Genomic DNA, 18,982 nt, shown 5'->3' on the forward strand with positions numbered 1-18,982 from the left:
ACCTGCGTGAACCTCTTTAAACTTCAACAGTTATGTGTTTGTTTTAATGGATACTGAAAAACATGTCACTTGCCCATTGGATCCGCAAGTTGAGATACAACGGCCTTTTTTTCAAAAGACAATTCTTTTTTTAAAAAAAATGAGTCAAATATTTAAAAAAATATTAAGTTAACAGAAGCACGTGGTAGGTGAGGGTTAGGGTGTGAAGTGCATGGGGTAAAGTCTCAGAGTCAGACTCTCCTGAGAATTCCCTAGACCGATGCCATGTCGAAGGCTGACAGATTGTCCCTTGAGGTGTCGGCACAGCCGGTCCTCCCAGCCCTGGGCCACTTTCCTCACTGAGCCCTGAATGAAGTCATTGGATGTGTATAGGGACCAAGGTTGTACCAAAACACAAATCAACTTAAACCTTACAAAAATATTCAGAAGCAAGATGTTCACAAGGTGAGACACGTGAAGGGCAAATTCACTTCTTCCATCCCGTGTGCCTTTGGGACGGACACGCACACAGCCAAGTGCTTTACAGATAATTGCCCTTTTTTTTCCTTTTTAGGAGCAGGTAGAGGTACATGCAAGAGTTAAAAAAAAAAAGTGTCTGTGTTGAGGCTCAGGTACAGGGAAGTCTACAGTCCTCAGTGGTTACCAACTCAAGTTGGGGCATGCTGGGTTCAGCTTTCGGAGGAGAACAAATGGGGGTTTTAAGGGAACTGTCTTGGAGGCATGGACCCCTGAGCTCTTCACCAGCAGGTCTACCCAAAAGCAGTCCCAGGCAGCGGAGACCATTCTCCCAGCCCCTGCCCCGGTGTCCCGTTCCCACTGAGGGACACTCCCAAATACTGGTTTCCAGAACTACTCTCACGATTGAGTAATCCTTTTGCAATCCTGATGCAAATGGGTGCTTTCCACTTCGCTGCTTTCTACAAACGTGCAGAGAGGTCAAATGGATTTGTCAGCTGACAGATCAGCAAAAATACTTTTTGATGACAGATGGCCATCTGATTTTTGCCCGTGACTCAAGGGTGTAAGAATTGAGTGACACAGCTATCAGGACGTTCCTGCCACTCCCTGTTGTTTATTTATGTCAACAAGGCTTTTCTATCTTACATCTATGAAAATAAGAATGGACATGATGACAAATTTGGTCTCTTTCTAGTAAAAAGTTTTGTCATTCAAAAAAAAAAGTTTTGCCATTCAAGGATACATTATTCAATTGGGGATGAAGTGGAAGCCTCATTCAGCTCATTAGGTGATGTATTTCCGGGCAAATAAAAACCACAGTGAGGGGCGCCTGGGTGGCTCAGCCGGGTAAGCATCTGACTTCGGCTCAGGTCATGAGCTTGCGGTCGTGGGATCTGGCCAGTGTCAGGCTCTGCGCTCAGTGGGGAGTCTGCTTGAGGATTCTCTCTCTCCCCCTGCCTCTAGCTCCCCACCACTTTCGTGCACGCTCTCTCTCTCCCTCTCACTAAAAGAAATAAATTAAAAACAACAACAACAACAACATGAGATTCCACTACGAATGACTAAAATTTTTTAAAATACCATGGTGCTGGCCATTATGCACAACACGGGAAGCCCGCATACCTTGCTGGTGGGACCTCAGAATACTACGGCTGCTACGGACACTTCCGCCGGTACCTCAAAAGGTTAAACACAGACTTACCATATGGCCCACCAATCCCACAGCAAGGTATCAGTCGTAACTGCCCAAAACCGGAAACACTTTTAAGTGTCTTGCAACTCCTGATGGCTACAAACCCAAGGTATACACACACAGTGGCATTCTACTCTGCAAGAAAGAGAAACAACCTGTTTTGTTTTGTGAGAAACAAACCGTTGACACACTCAAGGACTTGTGTGAATCTCAAGACGTGATGCCAAGTGCAAGAAGCAGTGTTAAAAGTCCATATACTGTGTGATTCCTTTTATAGGACCTTCTCAAAAAGGCAAAACGATCCGGTTGCCAGAGGTTAGGCCTCAGGGGAAGGTTTTCCTGCAAAGGAGAAGCAGGAGGAAATCTGGAGGGAACATAATATTGTTCTGTAACTTGGCTGGCGGTGGTTACTCGGATGTGTATGTGTTACAATTCCTAGAACTGTACACACACACTTCTATTCCACTCTCTACATTTAGGAAAATTTAAAATATAATTTATAAGGTATAAAAAAAGGAGGGGCGCCTGGGTGGCTCAGTCGTTAAGCGTCTGCCTTCGGCTCAGGTCACGATCCCAGGGTCCTGGGTTCGAGCCCCGCATCGGGCTCCCTGCTCCGCGGGAAGCCTGCTTCTCCCTCTGCCACTCTCCGAGCTTGTGTTCCCTCTCTCGCTGTGTCTCTCTCTGTCAAATAAATAAAAAAAAGAGATGCATTCCAATAGAGTTTTACTTCTTCTTTTTAAAGATTTATTTTGAGAGAGTGAGAATGAGAGAGAGCACATGAGAGGGGGGAGGGTCAGAGGGAGAAGCAGGCTCTTCACTGAGCAGGGAGCCCCATGCGGGACTCGATCTCGGGACTGCGGGATCATGACCCGAGCCGAAGGCAGTCGCTTAACCAACTGAGCCACCCAGGCGCCCCAGTAGAGTTTTACTTCTTTGTGTGACAGATAACAAACGTGAAACATTGATGTTGCTGGTCAATTGGGTACCTACAGAGAACGGCAGTCCAGACCAACAGAATGTTAACCTTGGTGGTCACAAGAAGAAATTAAAGCACTCGTTTGACCTTCTATAGATACTGGTGTTGCGAAGTACGGCAGAATGACTAGCAATACTTAATGGCATAAATTCTACAACACTTCGCTTAACTTCTAAGGGAGAAGGAAATAACACATTCAAGACAGGGGATGTGAACTAATGGAGAGCTTGTTTGTGTGGTTTTTTTCCAGTGGTGGTGTCATATTTAGGTCCCATCGGATCATTTAAAGAGTGATGACGTGGTTTTATCTTATTTTTTAAGATTTTAGTTATTTGAGAGAGAGACAGAGATAGCGACAGAGCCGGAGCCGGCGAGCAGAGGGAGAAGCAGCAGGCTCCCCGCTGAGCGGGGATCCCGCTGTGGGGCTCGACCCCAGGACCCTGGGATCATGACCTGAGCCGAAGGCAGATGCTTAACGACTGAGCCCCCCAGGCGCCCCCTGACGTGGTTTTATTTTCCAAACGTCCATGACCACTGTGTAGGGTAAAGCTCATCCTGGGTGGCTAAGCTTTTCGACGTCCACGTCAGGGCAAACAGGTGGACAGCTCTACAGGAAGCCTCGGGGAGGGCGGGCGGCACAAGAGGGCGGAGGTGGCGAGGACCCCCGGGGCCCAAACCCCGGCTCTGCCCCCGCTGGGCCGGCCGCTCACAGCACCGAAGTCAGAAGGCAAGGCTTCCGGCCCAAGGCCCGCGTCATCACGCCGCCTCTGACGTCATCACGCCGCCTCTGACTTCTCACAGCACCTTGACGCAACTACGGCGCCTCCAGCGCCATCACCGGCCTCTCCGCCTTAGCACAGCACCTCTGCGTCATCACCGGGCGCCGCCTACGTCATCACGGCCCTTCTGACGTCACCGGCGCCCTGTGAACGGGGACGCACGTCCTTCTGGAGCCGAAGCGGCGCACAGCGCTTGTCGCGTGAAGGACGCTGCCTCCGGCCAGAAGGGGCCCCCGCGGCCTGGGGCGGGGCTGCAGACGACCTCCCCAAGTCCCTTCCAGCATTAAGAATATTTAAGATTGCAAAAAAAAAAAAAAAACCCAAACTAAACCAAAACCAAACAAAAAATATTTTTTAAAAAAAATTGCATTTTGCAACAGCACTCCTAAAAGACGAATATAGTCACGTGCCGTTTAAAAACGCCTTTCCGACCTAAAATTTTGGGTTTCTCCTGATTGTCAGAGACATGCTACTGCTTTTGTGGGGCCCTGACAGCACTGTGGGGCGGAGGCTCGGTGCCTGCTCTGCCCTGTGCCTGCGTGACCCTGGCTTCCGCTGATCCCCGCGGGGGGCCACCCCGGAGTGGCGGAAGGCTGGAGTGGCATGCCCAGGGACGCGGCGGCTCCCCCTCCGCACCGAGCCCAGAGAAAGTCCGCGGCGGGGGTGGTGCGGCCACGACACATCCCAGCTCCTGGGGATGGTGCCCGGTGTAGCGCGGGTGCTCGATGTTCCGCGAAGGACGGAACTTCAGAATGTTAAGCGTGTTTGCAGTAGGAGAAAACTGGAAACAGCTTAGATGACCATCAAGAGGGACTGTGCTGTCATTTACAAGAATGAGGTAGCTCGATATTTACAAGAATGAGGAGCAGGGAACAGTGTCCAAGACAGGAACAGCTGAAGGGTCAGCTTGGGTGGGAAAAAAACAAGAATAACAGATCATCACAGGAAATGTAATGATGGCAAGTTTCTATAGCCCTCCCCGTGGGCCAACTATGTCCTAAGAGCATTCCGTGTACTAACTCCCTGCATCCTCACAATGCCACTCTCCGGCAGAGGCGGGTACTATTACTTTCTCCACTCCACAGAGTAGACAAGCTGAGACACAGAGCTGTCAAATGACTTGTCTGAGGTCACGACATTAGTAAGAGGCAGAGCTCATATTCAAACCCAGGCCACCTGGCTCCCACACCTTGTCTTAATCACTGCTCTTTTCTGCTTCTTACATAACAAGAAAAAGCAAAAGCCCAGAACAATATACTGAGCATTTCCTACAGGCACCTCGATTTGTATATAAATGCGCAGAAAAAAGCCTAGCCAGGCTCCATGCCAAAGTGGCAAGCTACCTTGGGATACCGGTCAAAGCAGCCTTGGGTCCTACTCTTTCTAAACAAGAACTGCATTCATGCAGTATTTATATAAAATGTTAAATATAAACAAGGTTGAAATTTTAAAACAACAGAAAGGCAAGTCAGCGGCCCAGCCACTCCTGGCATTTACCAGAAGGGAGCTATTGACTAAGAGCCCAGAATTTCCCAGGAAGCCCCCCACTCCCCCACAAACAGGCTGTCAGACTCGAGCCTTAACTTTTAAAAAAGGTTTATTACTTCAATAGTGAATTATTTTTAAAAGATGATAAACTTCACTTCTCTTGCAGTAGAAAAGAGGCAGAGGCTTGCCCCAGAGCGGGAGTCACAGGTGGGTGGGTCTCCCACCTGACCAGACCAGACCCCAGACTGATGGGGCTGGGCTTCCGCACCTCTGCCGCGGCACCTAAAAGCTGAGGGCCCTCATGGTGGGCAGCCTGGGGCGGAGCCTCCCACCACCCCCACCAGGGAGTGGCCGGCTCAGTATACAGGATGATGTCAGTTTAGGCTGGAGGAAAGGGGCCCCAGGCATCCAAGCCTGGTCCCCACGCAGACTTCAGGGAGATCAACGTCTGCTTGGGGAATGAGGAGACCGTCGGAGCAGGCTCAAGATGCATCTGGAGCTGTGGCCTGTGTGAAGGTGCCTCGTCCCCAGCCCAGATGGACGTACAGGGCCAAAGCTCCGGGTCTGGGCTGGACAGGGCAGCCCCCTGCCCACACGGCTTTGGCACGAGAAGTCTGTGTTCCCGGGCTGGGTTTTGGGACAGTAGCCGGCCCCTCGGAGTAAAAGGCCTGTCCTACACGACCGAGCCACCAGCCAGGGACTGCAGGATTTCGTGACGGGTGGAGAGGGCCCTGGGGAGGAGGTGGTGTCCGGAGCCCGGGCCCCCTGGTTGAACGGGTCAGGCCAGGCTCACTCAAGGGAGGGGACCCAGTGCCCACAGCACTGAGGGTCACTTGGACAGAAGGTTCCAGACAGTTCTTGTTGATGAGGCTCTCCCTGAGTCTCCTCAGCAGCAGCTCCATCCCTGAGTGTGCCTGCACACGCCTGTGCACTCGTGCGTGTACACGTGCTGGGGGGTGTGCAGTGTGTGGACACGCGTGTGGCAACTGTGGGGCTCAGACTTTAGGACTGGTGGGCTGTCCGCTGAGTAGAGTCCTGAAGAAGCGGGGTGTAGGGGCCGGGGAGCAGGTCTGGCTGAGTGGCCGTGCTGGGCTGGCTCGTGGCGTCTCCGGGACCCTGTGGAGGAAGACAGGAGCTGGATCACTGAGCCCTGTCAGGGAGCCCCACCCACGTCCCCAGCCCCGCCCTCGGCCTTGCACCCACTTCCTCCAGCGAGAGACAACCCCCTCCACATCCCCCATCAGCAACACCCATTTGCCAAAGTCGAGATGAGAAAAAGCTGGAGTGACGTACAGACCCCCGAAATGCAATCACGAGGGCCTCCTCTCTCACTACACACCATCTCGCCCTGCCCTCACCCCATTTCAGAGGTGGGAAAACCGAGGCCCAAAGGGACTTGCCTAATACAGTGAGAAGGAACCCAGGCCTTATCTGCAATACTGTGAACACCGAAACTGGAAACCACCTAAATGTCCACCAACAGGAGAATGCATTTTTAAAATAGCATCACAAGATGGCATTGAACCTGGACGGCTTTCACAAACCCGGAGCTGTGGAGGGGAAAAGCCAGCTGCGGAGTGACCCATGAGAATTGTTTTAATTATCTATTGTTCCTGGATATATTTATACGGACTTGGAGGGGGAAAGCCCACACACCAAATTCCTGGCAATGACCTGCCTCTGGGGGAAAAGGTGAAAGAGAACAGAATGTTCGAAATTAATGTTGTTGAGTCTGGGTGACAGGGAACAGCAGATGCTGGAATTTATCTACTTTTACTTTTTTTTTTTTTTTTAAGTTTCTCAACCAAGCTGTTAAAGATAGGATGGATAAGACGAGCCAGGAGAGAGGATGGACTCTGAGAAACAAACTGAGGGTTCTAGAGGGGAGGAGCGTGGGGGGACGGGTTAGCCTGGTGATGGGTATTAAAGAGGGCACATGCTGCGTGGAGCACTGGGTGTTATGCACAAACAATGAACCATGGAACACTACATCCAAAACTAACGATGTAACGTATGGTGATTAACATAACAATAAAAAATTTAAAGTAAAAAAAAAAAAAGACAGGATGGATAAGGACTGATGGGGCGGGGTGCTCTTTACCCCTCTGAGCCCTCTGCTTTCCTTCCCCTGAAGAAGGTGCCCACTTGCAACCCCAAGGGCTTGCTTCTCCAGGCGGTGAAGAGAATCAAAACCCCCACTCTAGGCAGCACAGAGGGAAGGGAAGGGTTGGACTCTGGCCCCAATCCCTCTGAGACAGGTCTAAGGCTTCCAGGATTGAGCCCATTCAAGCCAGGGGCAGGGGGTGTGGGGGGTGCGGAGAGGCCAGGCCAGAGTGAGGCCAGCCCCCCCCGACCACCACCACAGAGAAGCAGCATGGGACACCTAGGGGTGGCCAGAACCCCAGCAACGTGACCCAAAGAGCCACGACTTAAGAAAAACTTGCTCAGAAGTAAAAAGGGAAACTAGTCCCAGACTGAAAAGACCCCCTGGTCTATCCCAAGGAAGACACATGTAACAAATCCCCAAGGAACCAGAGCATGAACCAGATTCTTCCTCTTCCTGTCCCCCGTCCACTTTTGTTTAGCTGGGAAATGAGGACTTAGAATGGTAGAGAAATTAATGAGAAGGTAGGAAAGGTCCTGGAACATTTCCCTGAAGGGCTTCTGTGTACAGTTGTCCAAGATGTTCACTGCACAAGGACACCTAGCCAAGGGGGCCGCGAATGGGCTGTCATGTTCCATTTGCCAAACCCTCTGCCCTAGAGCTGGCCAGGTCTGCACAGAGTGGCTGTCTTTCTCATCGACCCAAAAATACTCTTCTGGGCTAGTGCAGGCCCCGTTTCCTGCTTTCTCCCAAGCAAGACAGTCCCTCAAGACTACTCCCCTGCCCAGATGCAAGGCAAGATGCGGGGCCTCCCCCAGGGACCCACACTGAGGCCCCAGCACAGGCAGGGATTCTAGGTCTCCAGGACCACTGGTCACTTCCCAGGTGCCTGCCCCCGAAACCAAAGCCTATAGGACATTACAGGACACTGCGTTCCCCAAGCACACATGACTGGGGGAAGGGGCAGTGTCATTGGGTGTGGAGGCTGAGCTGCCTTCCAGAAGGCAGGGCAGTAGAATCTCTAAGTCAAAAACTTCCCTAGTAACTTGAAAGTTGGATTCTGTGGGTAAAATAAAGAGGAGACCCCAGCTTTGTTTTTGTCTTACTGGGGGGGTGGCATGACATGCTGGCTGTGTCCCTGGCAGCCCAGGGCTCTGACCTCACAACCACCACCCCTATCTGTGCTAAAAGGGAATAACGCCCTTCTCTATTCCTGAGGACCCCACCGCTGCTCCCTGAGAATGCCAAGCAAGTTTCCACAGAAGGGAATCATGGCTAGAAGGGGGCAGGGGTGCCCGTGAAGCCAAACTGTACACAATAAGGCATCCCAGAGGGATTCTGGGGAGACACGGAAGGAAAGGGAGACGAGTCTCCAGCTTGGATGCCCTGTTCCCGAGCCCGGGGACTGTGTCCTCAAGGAGGGGATCCCGTACACGCTCAGCCCTGATGTGCTCATGCCCCCACCCTCTTACTCCCCAGTTGGCCGGAGGAGCCACCCCCCCAAAGCCTGGCTACGGACACAGCTGTCCCTCCCTCCTTGCAGGGCTGGCAGCTCCCGTGCCCACGACTTTGCATTTTCTACTTTATTTCCGCCTCCAGCCCTGGCAATCGAAGAAAAGTGGAGGCAGCCAACTAGCCCCAAAAAGCAGGGCTGCTGCCTCGCCCTCGCTCTGTGGCTCTCAAGAAAGCTACTTAAAGCCAAGCAGGCTCGGCCCCAGAAGCTCGAGGGGGTGGCACATTTTTGAGAAACCAAGGTAGCAGCTATTTATCAGAGGTACAACCACAGAGTGACTCACCCCTGCCTGACCCCAAACCCTAGGGCCCAGGACTCCGCCGGCCACATCTCCCAGCAGGACTCGGCTCTCCTAAGACCTCAGACCTAACGGGACCCGGCCAAGAAGGTGAACTCCCACAGGCACAAGGCACAAGCCTGCTTCTCCTGAAGGTAGGTTGCCAGATAAAATCGGGGCATCCAGTTAAATCTGAACGTCAGGTAAATAACTGAGTTTTCAGTATACGCACGTCCCAGTAACTGCACGAACACACCGACCCTAAATTTATTCATTGTTTACCTGACATTCAAATTTAACTGGGCATCATTTTGTTGTTGTTTCTGGGGGGCGGGGGGGCGTTGCTGATCTGTGTTTCTTTGCTCTATCTGGCAAACCTACCCTCAGGCTGAATCCTGGTATTCAGCTGGTGCTCACTTGATGCTTAAATTCTCTTTTTCCTGGTCAGCCATCCCAGATTTATTGATTTATTTATTTAATTTGGGTCTGCAGGGTTTTTTTTGTTTTGTTTTGGTTTGTTTTTTTTGGAGAGAGCACGCATGAGCAGGGATGGGTGATGGAATGGGGGAGGAAATGCGCAGAGGGAGAGAGAGAGTCCTAAGCAGGCTCCATGCCCAGCACGGAGTCTGACACGGGGCTCGATCTCAGGACCCTGAGATGATGACCTAGGCCAAAATCAAGAGTTGGACGCTCATCCGACTGAGCCCCCCAGGCACCCTCGTCCCAGATTTATTTAGACTCCTGTTTCTCAAACACTGGATCATCTACATTAGAATCCCCTTGGGCGTGTCCATTAAAATAAGGATTCCTGGGCTCCATCCATGATTCTACTCCAGAGGGTCCAGAAGGATGTCCAGGGGCCCGCACTTGGAGCCTCCTTTCCCAGAGGAGTCTCCTGCACCAGAGGTATGAGAAGCAGCTGCCTTGAACCTGAGCCTAACTTTTCTAAGCCAACCTGGCAAGTAAGACCGAAGTCCACACGGCGCCATGGCCCTCCATCTCCTGCCACGCCTGGGGCCAAAGAAACCGCCATTGGCTCTGAATGCCAAAATACACAAGCCTGAATTCTCAGTCTGTAGACACTCCAGGTGAAGTTTAGGCTGAAGACACGTGTAAGATCCAAAGAGTTTCAAGGGACGGAGAGGGGAGGGGGGCGCGCCGCGTTACCTGGTACCCACCTACAGTCTTGCTTCTTGCAGCACAGTGCCCTTGGGAGCTGATGTCATCAGGGATTCAGAATAGGCCTGAATGGCCTCCTTATTCTTTGAGCCCTTTTTACTACTATTCCAAAATAAATAGCATTTCTCCTAGAAGATAACCAAGCTAATTTATAGTTGACGCTGCAGCCAAAGACAAAAGGTTGACACGCTTCTTCAAGGTTCGGAAAGCAAAGAGCAGGGTGGTAAGTCCAACAGCCGTTAACACCTGGAGATCGGGAGATCTGGGGAGTGGGTGCCCTTCACCAGACAGAAATGCCTTCGGGAAACACGCTCGGTCTGCCAGACGAGCCACGCGGGAAAGGGTCTGCCCACCGGAACATCTAGGCTTGGGACGGGAACCAAGGTGGGGAGACGGGCCACCGTGGGCAAGGGCACTGGGCCAAGAACCCGCGGGCCAAGCAGGTGGCCTTTTTAAAATGGGCCAGAAACAGACGCTTCTGTTGAAAAGGCTTGCTATTTGAAAGGAATGACTTAAGAAGAAATATTTCTGGGAAATTAAAATATGTTGAGTTCATCAGCATACGATTTTTTTCTTAAATCAGGACAAATAACATAAAAATATGTGAGGCCTAACCCCTGCTAAGCTCCCCCTGCAAAAAAAAAAAAAAAAAAAAAAAAAAAAACGGAATAAATTTCCACCACGTGGCCTCCAGTGCCACCTGTGGGGAGGGAGTCTCAGCTGCGTCCTCGGTGGGAACAGGCACCCTTGTTGGGTCTGGGGACCGCACACTGACCTGGGGGTGAGGCCTGGAGGGAGGGGGTCCTAGCCAGCATTTCACATGGCTTTCCTCACTCTCCTTCCCCCTCCTGCTCCTGATGGACACTCAGGAGAGAGACAGAGGAGGCAGAAGATGGGGAGGCTGCGCTGGCCTCCTCCCCTGGGCCAGCCCCTCACCAGCCAGTCCCCAGGATCTCCCGCCTGTGGCGATGGAAACGCCCAAGGAGGGATCCTCAGGCTGGGAGCCTTGGCTTCTAGTCCCTTCCGCCCTCCCAGCATAAATCAGTCAAAGAACTATAGGGAGTTCCCTTGTGCCCCCTGGAGAGCCAGTCCCGCTCAGTCCAACAGGCTGGTTACACCCATCGATCGATCACCAGAAGCTCAAACACCAGAGTGGTGGAGTGGTGAGCGCTCACGAGCCCCGGCACCGTCTCACCAGGGCAAACCTTCCCCCCTACAGGCTGGGGAATTTGGAAGGCAAATCCGGTTAAGTGGCTGGAACTCAAGTTAAGAGCCCGGGAAGGTTTATTGTTGCCCCAGCAAGCAAGCAAGCAGGCATGCAAGCTGCCCCCAAGAAAGAGGAGAAAGCAGAAGAGCCGTTTGTCAACACTGAAGCAAGAAATCAGGCACCGTGGGGGCCCAAGGGCCCTCCGACATGCCTCGCCCATCCCTGCCTCGGGGCCTTTGTACCGGCCATTCCTTCTCCTGGAGCACTCCTTCTGTGAGTCTGTGCTGAGTGTCTCATCAGCACTCACCTGGAAGCCTAAATCCTACCTCTCCAGAGAAGCCTTTCCCTGAAGGGTCCCCAACCCTCTTAAATGCTATGATGTCCAGTCCAGGAGCCACATCTGGCTGTTAAGCCTTTAAAATGGGGTGAGCCTGAATCCAGACCTGCTGTAAGTATAAAATACACACTGGATTTCAAAGACTTAACATGAAAAAATAATGGAAAATACAGTTGTATTTGTATTTTTATATTGATTACGTGTTGATGTGGTCGTATTTTGGACCCATCTGGGTGAAACAAAATATATGATTAAAATTGATTTTTTTTTCCCTTAATGTGGCTATTAGGAAATGTAAATTTAAAATCACACCCACGGCTCACGTACTTCTACTGGACAGCACTAACCTCATCTGTCACGTTTTCTATCATCTTTATCATCAGCTAAATTACGTTTTCGGTTTACTCAGTTTTCGTCCATCTCTCCAATTAGAATGCCATGGTCCCCCAGAGCAGGGCACGTGTCTGTCATGTTCACAGCTATCTGCCCTGCACCTGACAGAGCCTGGCACCCAGCGGGTGCTGACTTGATGAACAAACCATTCAAGTACCACGTCTCATTACCCAAAGCCCACAGGCAGCCCCCCCCCCCCAGGGAGGGTCCCCAGGTCACCCAGGAGCGGCAGAGGAGTGGCAATGTGAGACGCAAGAGAGAGAAGCACGCAGTGACAGCTCCCTGCCCCAGGCAGAGATGCGGGACCGCTGCCCAAGGTGGGCTCCAGGCTGAGGGTGTCCGCAGAGGCGACTGGAGGGACACCCAGGGGACCCCATGCCCCACCTTCCCCCGGCAGGCAAGCAATGCACTGTTCAGACCAGGCCTCGCTCTGGCCACCACCTACTTGGCTCCGGATCTGGTGGATGATGGGGATGAGCAGCAGGACGCAGCCCAGCGCGAGGAGGACGTACTGGGCGTAGTGCAACACACTGGGCATCAACACCAGCTGGGTGTAGAAGGTCTGCAGGGGCTCACCTTCCATCGCCCCGCTCTGGGGATAGAGAACGACAAACGAATGGGCTGGCGCCACACTCGGCAGGCTTGGGGCGCGGATGTTGCCCCATGCCACATCCCCGTCCCCCACCCCGTGCTCATCTCAAGACCGCAGGACAGAGCTTGTGATGGAGCCGGGGCGGGGCGGGGGGGGGGGCGGGGGAGGCGCGCACATGACGGGACTACATTTCCCAGACTCCCTTGCAGCTGGGCAAGGCCACGTGATCCCACCTGGCCAATGGGATGTGGGCCCAGGATGCTACAACTTCCTGCCTGGCCCATAGACACCTGGCCCCGGATTCTCTCCACATGGGTCCCAATTCCCGGAACGGGAAGGGTTCTGGGGATCTGGAGGAGGGCGGGCGGGACTACGGGACAGCAGGAGCCTGGGTGTCCCCGAATGACCGCGTGGAGCAGAGCCGCCCAGACGGTGACGGGGGCCGGCTGTCGCTTCGGATGCTAGCTCTGCGTGACTGAAAACGCCCTGGCCAGAAGGAACCCCGAAACACCAGGAGAAAAGAAAGTCCAAGTGAAAAGCTGACACCCTGAGAAGCAACTTCCCTTCTCTCCCGAGAAGTGGTCAAGCGCGTTTAGAAAATTACACCCCGGGCCGGGGTCGTACGGCTTCGGGCGGCCTCTGCCTTCCTCACCTCGGGGGACCCTGCCATCGCGGTGGGCAAGTGACAGGAAGTGCTTGGGCCTTGCGAAGCTCCTCGCAGACGGCTCTACATCCCACGTCCCAGCTCCCAGCCCGCCCCCCACCCTCCACAGACAGCCCCCTGCCTCCAGAGCCCCCGCTGGCTCCTGCCTGGAGTCCCAGACACCGCGCTCACGCGAGGCGGCCTCACCTCTTCAAACCACACCAACGGCAGGACCACGGGCTGGATCTTCCCCGTTTGCCTGGAAATAAGCGAGACAAAGCACGTGAGAAGTTTCTGTCCGGGTGTTTTATGTGAAGCCGCTTTGGACATGTGACCCTAAGCTCCAGGGTCGAGAGGGATTTGATGTTGCAACAACCGGATTGGTGCCGCCTTGAGTAATGGGTATTTCCTGGTGGGGAGCGACCGGACGATCTGATCCTATCTTTGAACTAAAAACTCACATCTCCTAGAAGGTGGGGGCTGCCAGTGACCTGGCTGATGTTCATCTGTTCCTTTTAGAAACAAAACCCCAAATTTATTCGGGATGGCAATGCACCCGGCTAACTAAGAATAGGTTTTATGCTCACCTCCTGCTTTCCTTCGGAGAGTCTGGAATCTGGGTCCATGCCAGACAGAGGCTGCCTACGTGACCAGGCCCCAATAAACAAGGCTGGGCGCTGAAGCTCTAATGGGCTTCCCTGGTAGAAAACACTTCACACGCATTGTCACAACTCATTGCTGGAGGAATTAAGGGCATCCTGAGGGCCTCTCTGGGGAGAGGGCTCTGGAAGCTTCTGCCTGGCTCCCCCAGCCTTTACCCCATGTACCTTTTCCTTTGCTGACTTTATCTGAACCCTCCCTCTGTAATAAATCACAGGCACAAGTATGACTACGTGCTGGGTCCTGTGAGTCTTCCCGCTGAATCATGGAACCTAAGAGTGGTCTTGGGGACCCCTCACTAGCTAACTGTGTGACCTCGGGCACGCCACCTACCCTCTCTGTGTCTCCCCTGTAAAGTGGGGATCACACAGGCACTCCTCATGGGGCTCTACTGCTTTAAATGCAATAACATGAGCAAGGTGCTTAGAGGAACACCCACCACATACAAAAAGCTCCGGGTCTGTTACTATTGTCATTGTTAAATCCTAGCAAACAAATGGATGAAAACATTCTGCAGCTATCTGTGGAAGTGGGGGGAGGCTTGGGTCTGCTTAAAGAAGGCACAGCCGGACAGAGAAATGGAACGCACTGGGGGGGCAGAACCAAAGTCAGCACAAAAGGCCCAAATCCCTCGGTCACCGGTCTTAACAATCTCTCGGGCCACTCGCTAAGTAGAGTATTGTGCAGGGAAATGAATTTACACAGCATTACCTACAGAGGGGAGACAGAGAAAACACTACAGAAATACAATAGAAGGTCCACGTTGGCCTCTTTTATCTGAGTTTGTAAGAACGGATGTAAATGGAATGCAAATAGCATGCAACTCTGCTGCCTTTATCTTGTGGGCAAACAGCACAGAAGTTCCCCCAGACAAGCCACAGTTAAACAGCTCTGCCCGCAGGCAGCCGTGTCTCTGGCCTTTTCCCTCACCCACTGCCCACCGGCCCTCAGGGATAGCAGGAAGCACTGCTGTTCGACCAGCTCCCTCGAGGCCACTGCTCCAGCCCGAAGGGGAGGTCAGACAGCTGCGAAGCCCCGTTCTGAAGAGACGGGGACAGAGGCCCAGAGAGGTCAGGGTAGAGGCCTAGGGTCACCAACAGGCAGAATCCAACGGCCCAAGTGTACTCCTGGCTTGAGCAGCATTTGCCAAGAATCCAAAATCACTTCCAACAAGTGAAAATTAAGAGAGCCCCTGCTAAAATCCAGATTTTGAAAAAATGCATTTGAAAACGCATCAGATGGGGCCACAGCAGGCATGAGCTCCCCAGGGCGGGGCGGGGGCTGGTCCTCGGCCCCCATCCCCACCCAGCCTGCCCAGCTTTGCCTAGTCACCTCCCGGCCCCCCCCCCGGCCCCCGTGAAGTGACGTGGGCCCCAGAGCCCGAGGCTGGTGGGCGGCAGGCCTGTTTCACCACCCCCAGATCCTCCCAGAGCAAACCCTCTGACAGCCTCACAATGCACAGATAAAAAGCCAGGGTGGGAGCGAGGGAGGGAGCGTGTTCTTTCCGGCTGAAAGGCATGTTACAAAGCTGAAGAGATGCTCACATTCCTGCAGCCCAGAACTCTTCCTAGGGGAATTTTTTTTTTAATGAAACTATTTCAAATATGCTAAAAAAAAAAAAAATCCGAGAACCCAGACGCTACCCTAACAACCCTGGGAGAGGGCCCTGTGCCTGGCTCCCCTAGGCTTCACCCCGTGCCTCTTCCCTTTGTGGATGGTGCTTTGTGTCCTCTTGGCATCCTCTCGCCAAGCTCCATCACGACACCACGTTCTGACAAGAGCTGGTGAGGACGTGGCGGCTGGAACGTTCCCACACTGCTGGCGGGAAGGTCAACGAGGCAGTTGCTGGACAAAACACTCCGGACGGTGGTCCCTCTAACGCCCAAACGTGGACTTGCTGTCTGAGCCAGCAATTATGCTCCAGGGTATCTACCCCAAAGAAATGAAAGCACGCATCCACACAGAAATCTATACTGTACATCTAGATTAGATCTATGTCTGATCTGGATTAGATGCACTAATCTACGCGTGGTGATGGCGGCATTACTCAAGGATGGCCAAAACCGAGAAACACCCAAATGTCCATCAGTGGATAAATAAAACCTGCCCAGTGCCCACAACGGACTGCGATTCGGCCCTGAAGAGGAAGAAGCAGTGACATCTGCCACAATGTGGGTGAGCCTTGCAAACATGATGCCGAGTGAGAGAAGCTGGACACAAAAGGCCACACCGTGCACGATCCTCTTTATAGGAAGGGTCCAGAACAGGCAAATCCATAGAGACAGCAAATAGATGTGGGGGGCGCCAGGAGCTAGGGGAGGGAGATGGGGAGTGACTGCTAACGGGGACACGGTGTCTTTGGGGGTGATGGAGATGTTCTAGACTTGACGGTAGTGATAGCTGCATAACTCTGTGAATACACTACAAATCACCGAATTGTACCTTTTAAAAGGGTGAGTTTTACGGTACGTGAATTACATCTCGATAAGGCCATTATTCAAAACAGACAACAACAACAAGAGAATCAGGGCTTAAAAAAAATGTCTTCCATAAAGCGAGGAGTCACACTTTAAAATGCTGTTTGGTACGTTTCCATGGTCCAATCCTTGCTCTTGCCAGGATTCAATTTTTTTTTTTTTTTTTTCCAATTTTCTGTCGAGTGGGAAACTGCTTGGATGGAAGAGTCTGGCGAATTTGGGGGACAGATGTTGAGAGACAACACCAGGATTCCGGGGCAGGGAACAGACTCCACAACCAGTAGGACTGGCTCCCTCCCCACCTGCTGATCCCTGGGGAGGTCACTGCAGTCCCCCCACCCCCGGGATCCGGGCCCGGCTCCCAGAGCCACTCACCCGATGCCTTTGATGGCCTTGATATACAGGCTCAGCTGCAGTTTCACGGAGCAGTTCATGGGGATCCCGGTGACCTGGGGAACGAAGCACAGAGAGGGACCTGGGCTCGCTGGAGCCCCTGGTCCTGCCCCAGAGGGTGGGCGCGGGGGGCTCCCCTGCCACAGGCTCTGAGCCCTTCCGGGCAAACACCACGTGTCCCCAGACACAGGACATTCTGTATTCATCATGCCTCCCCCATCCCCCAAGCTAAACAAAATAGACTTGCATGTGGAAAAAGTCACTCTCCTCACACTTTTCTTGTCTCAAACCTAATGATAGTTTTCCCTCGTGTTTAATTTTCTTTTTCTCGAGAACTTTTTAATTCCCAAATACGAGGTAGTGACAGGAAACTTCCTTTGTTGCAGAAAACCACCTTTTTTTTTTTTTTTGGATGAGATCATTTTTTTTAAGTAGTAAGTAAATCACAGGAGAGGGGACACACGTGCATGACCAAACCCAGGGAGGGAGCTCCAGAAGCGGAAAGGAACCGGGCTTGAGGTCAGGGGGCCTCAGCCACTGCCTCTCCACCGAGGCCTGTTTCCTCATCTGCAAAAGGGGCTGGTTCCCCCACGTCCCGGAGCTTCTGCAGCACAAAACGAGGCTAGCGAGACAGCCACACTCGGGGCCATCAACGCTTGTGTGATTATCACGTACATCAGTGGTAAAGAGTGTTATCTTCCGTGATAAGCAGGCCTTGCGGGCCCCGGTGGCCCAGAGGGACAGGGCAAAGGCCGGGCTTCTGACATGGGGGAGAGCTTGAACCCGAGAAGCCGGCGGGATGGGAGAGAGTCCACCCGTGTGCGGAGGAGTGATAACACAGCAGGCCCGAGGCTGTCCTCCTCAGAGAGGCCTGTTGGCCAGGCTGGCCTGTGGCTGGCATCTGGGAACCTGGATTTCGGGAGGGCCCCCCCCCCGACTCCCGAACTGATAAGCGGGGCTCACTGCGCCTGGATTGTTTGTACAAACAACGTGATTTATGCTGACCACCCGCTTGCCTGCGGGAAGTCTGGAAGTTTGGTAGGTACCAGGCAGAGGGTGCCGGTATGAGTGGCCCCCAGTGAACACCCAGGGTGCTGAGTCTCTAATGGGCTTCCCTGGGAGATGACACAGCTCATTGCTGGGGGAATTCAGTGTGTCCTGTGTGGCCTCCCTGGGAGAGGGCCCTGTGCCTGGCTCCCTTCGGCTTCACCCCCTGGGCCTCTTCCCTTTGTGGATGGTGCTTTGTGTCCTTTGCAATCCATCCCAGCCGGGATTTCCATCATATGCGGAACCCTGGGAGTCCTCCTAGCAAATCATCAAACTTGGGGGTGGCCTCAGAAACCCTGACATAACCTGCCACCCCCACCCCTGCTTTCTAGAACAGCCTCTCTAGTCTGGGGTCTCCACCCGGGCCACTTCCTTCCCCAGGAAATTTGTTTCCTTCCCTCCTTGGCCCGCTCCTCCAGGGCTGTCAGGCCTCTTCTCCGTGGGCAAAACACCACCCGTTCCCAGCACCCCACAGAACAAAAACATGGACCCGTGAGCACACTCCTTTTCCCACACCCTTCCTGCTTTCAGGGCCAGAGGAGTAGCCACCATGAAAGCAGTCTCCACAGGTATTCTGTTCTCGGGGCTAACGCGGCCCAGGCAGCAAACGGGTCCCAGGCTCTTCCTCCCCAAAAGTACTCGAATCAGCAACCAAAAACCAAAAGGCTACTTCCCTTCCCTGCATGCCTCCAGCTGACCCGAAACAACAGAAGTAGAAGCCAGTTCCTACTGTGGCCACTACAAGACACCTGCTGACATCTGTCGGGTCCCCCAATCTTGGCCACTTGTTCCTCAGCATGGGGGGGTGGGGGCGGAGCCGTGCACGCGAATGAAAGTCCCCTGTGAGAACGGAGATCATGTCCTTGCCAGATTCCCCAGAAGCAGCAGAGAGAGAGGCAGTAAAAAAAACAAAAAAAAAAACAAAAAAAACAAACGAGGGGCACCTGGGTGGCTCAGTCGGTTGAGTGTTGATTTCGGCTCAGGTCATGATCTCAGGGTTGTGGGATCCCCACGCTGGGCACCCTGCTCAGTGGAGAGTCTGCTGGAGATTCTTTCCCTCTGCCCCTCCCACCCCATTCTCTCTCAGATAAATAAATAAATCTTTAATAAATAAATAATAAATGAACTAAAAAAGAAGAAGGTGGACAACCCTGTTAGCTTTAAAACAAAAAAAAACCCTCTTAAAAACTGGTTAAAATGTTAAGACAACATGGAAAAACCTTAACACTTCTAGCAATAAAAAATGAACTTAATGTGGAACACACA

General features: G+C 53.0%; 1 protein-coding gene across 4 annotated transcripts in view; it reads right to left on the minus strand.

The window, feature by feature from the left end:
* Nucleotides 1-4,985: 4,985 nt before the first annotated feature.
* Nucleotides 4,986-18,982, minus strand: part of SCARB1 (scavenger receptor class B member 1) — a 72,217-nt gene continuing 58,220 nt past the window's right edge. For 2 of the 4 annotated variants that reach the window (XM_073881299.1, XM_073881300.1), the window contains exons 9-12: nucleotides 16,652-16,725; nucleotides 13,347-13,398; nucleotides 12,350-12,496; nucleotides 10,102-10,333 (exon numbers count right to left, since the gene is read on the minus strand). In XM_073881299.1, the coding sequence (XP_073737400.1) occupies nucleotides 10,112-10,333; nucleotides 12,350-12,496; nucleotides 13,347-13,398; nucleotides 16,652-16,725 (495 nt within the window). In that variant the 3' untranslated portion in view covers nucleotides 10,102-10,111. The other 2 variants (XM_025889641.2, XM_025889642.2) reach the window with 2 other exon arrangements.

The sequence above is a fragment of the Callorhinus ursinus genome, unplaced genomic scaffold, assembly GCF_003265705.2.
Source record: "Callorhinus ursinus isolate GAN/ISIS: 27379988/994484 unplaced genomic scaffold, GSC_fseal_2.0 scaffold41, whole genome shotgun sequence".
Lineage (NCBI taxonomy): Eukaryota > Metazoa > Chordata > Mammalia > Carnivora > Otariidae > Callorhinus > Callorhinus ursinus.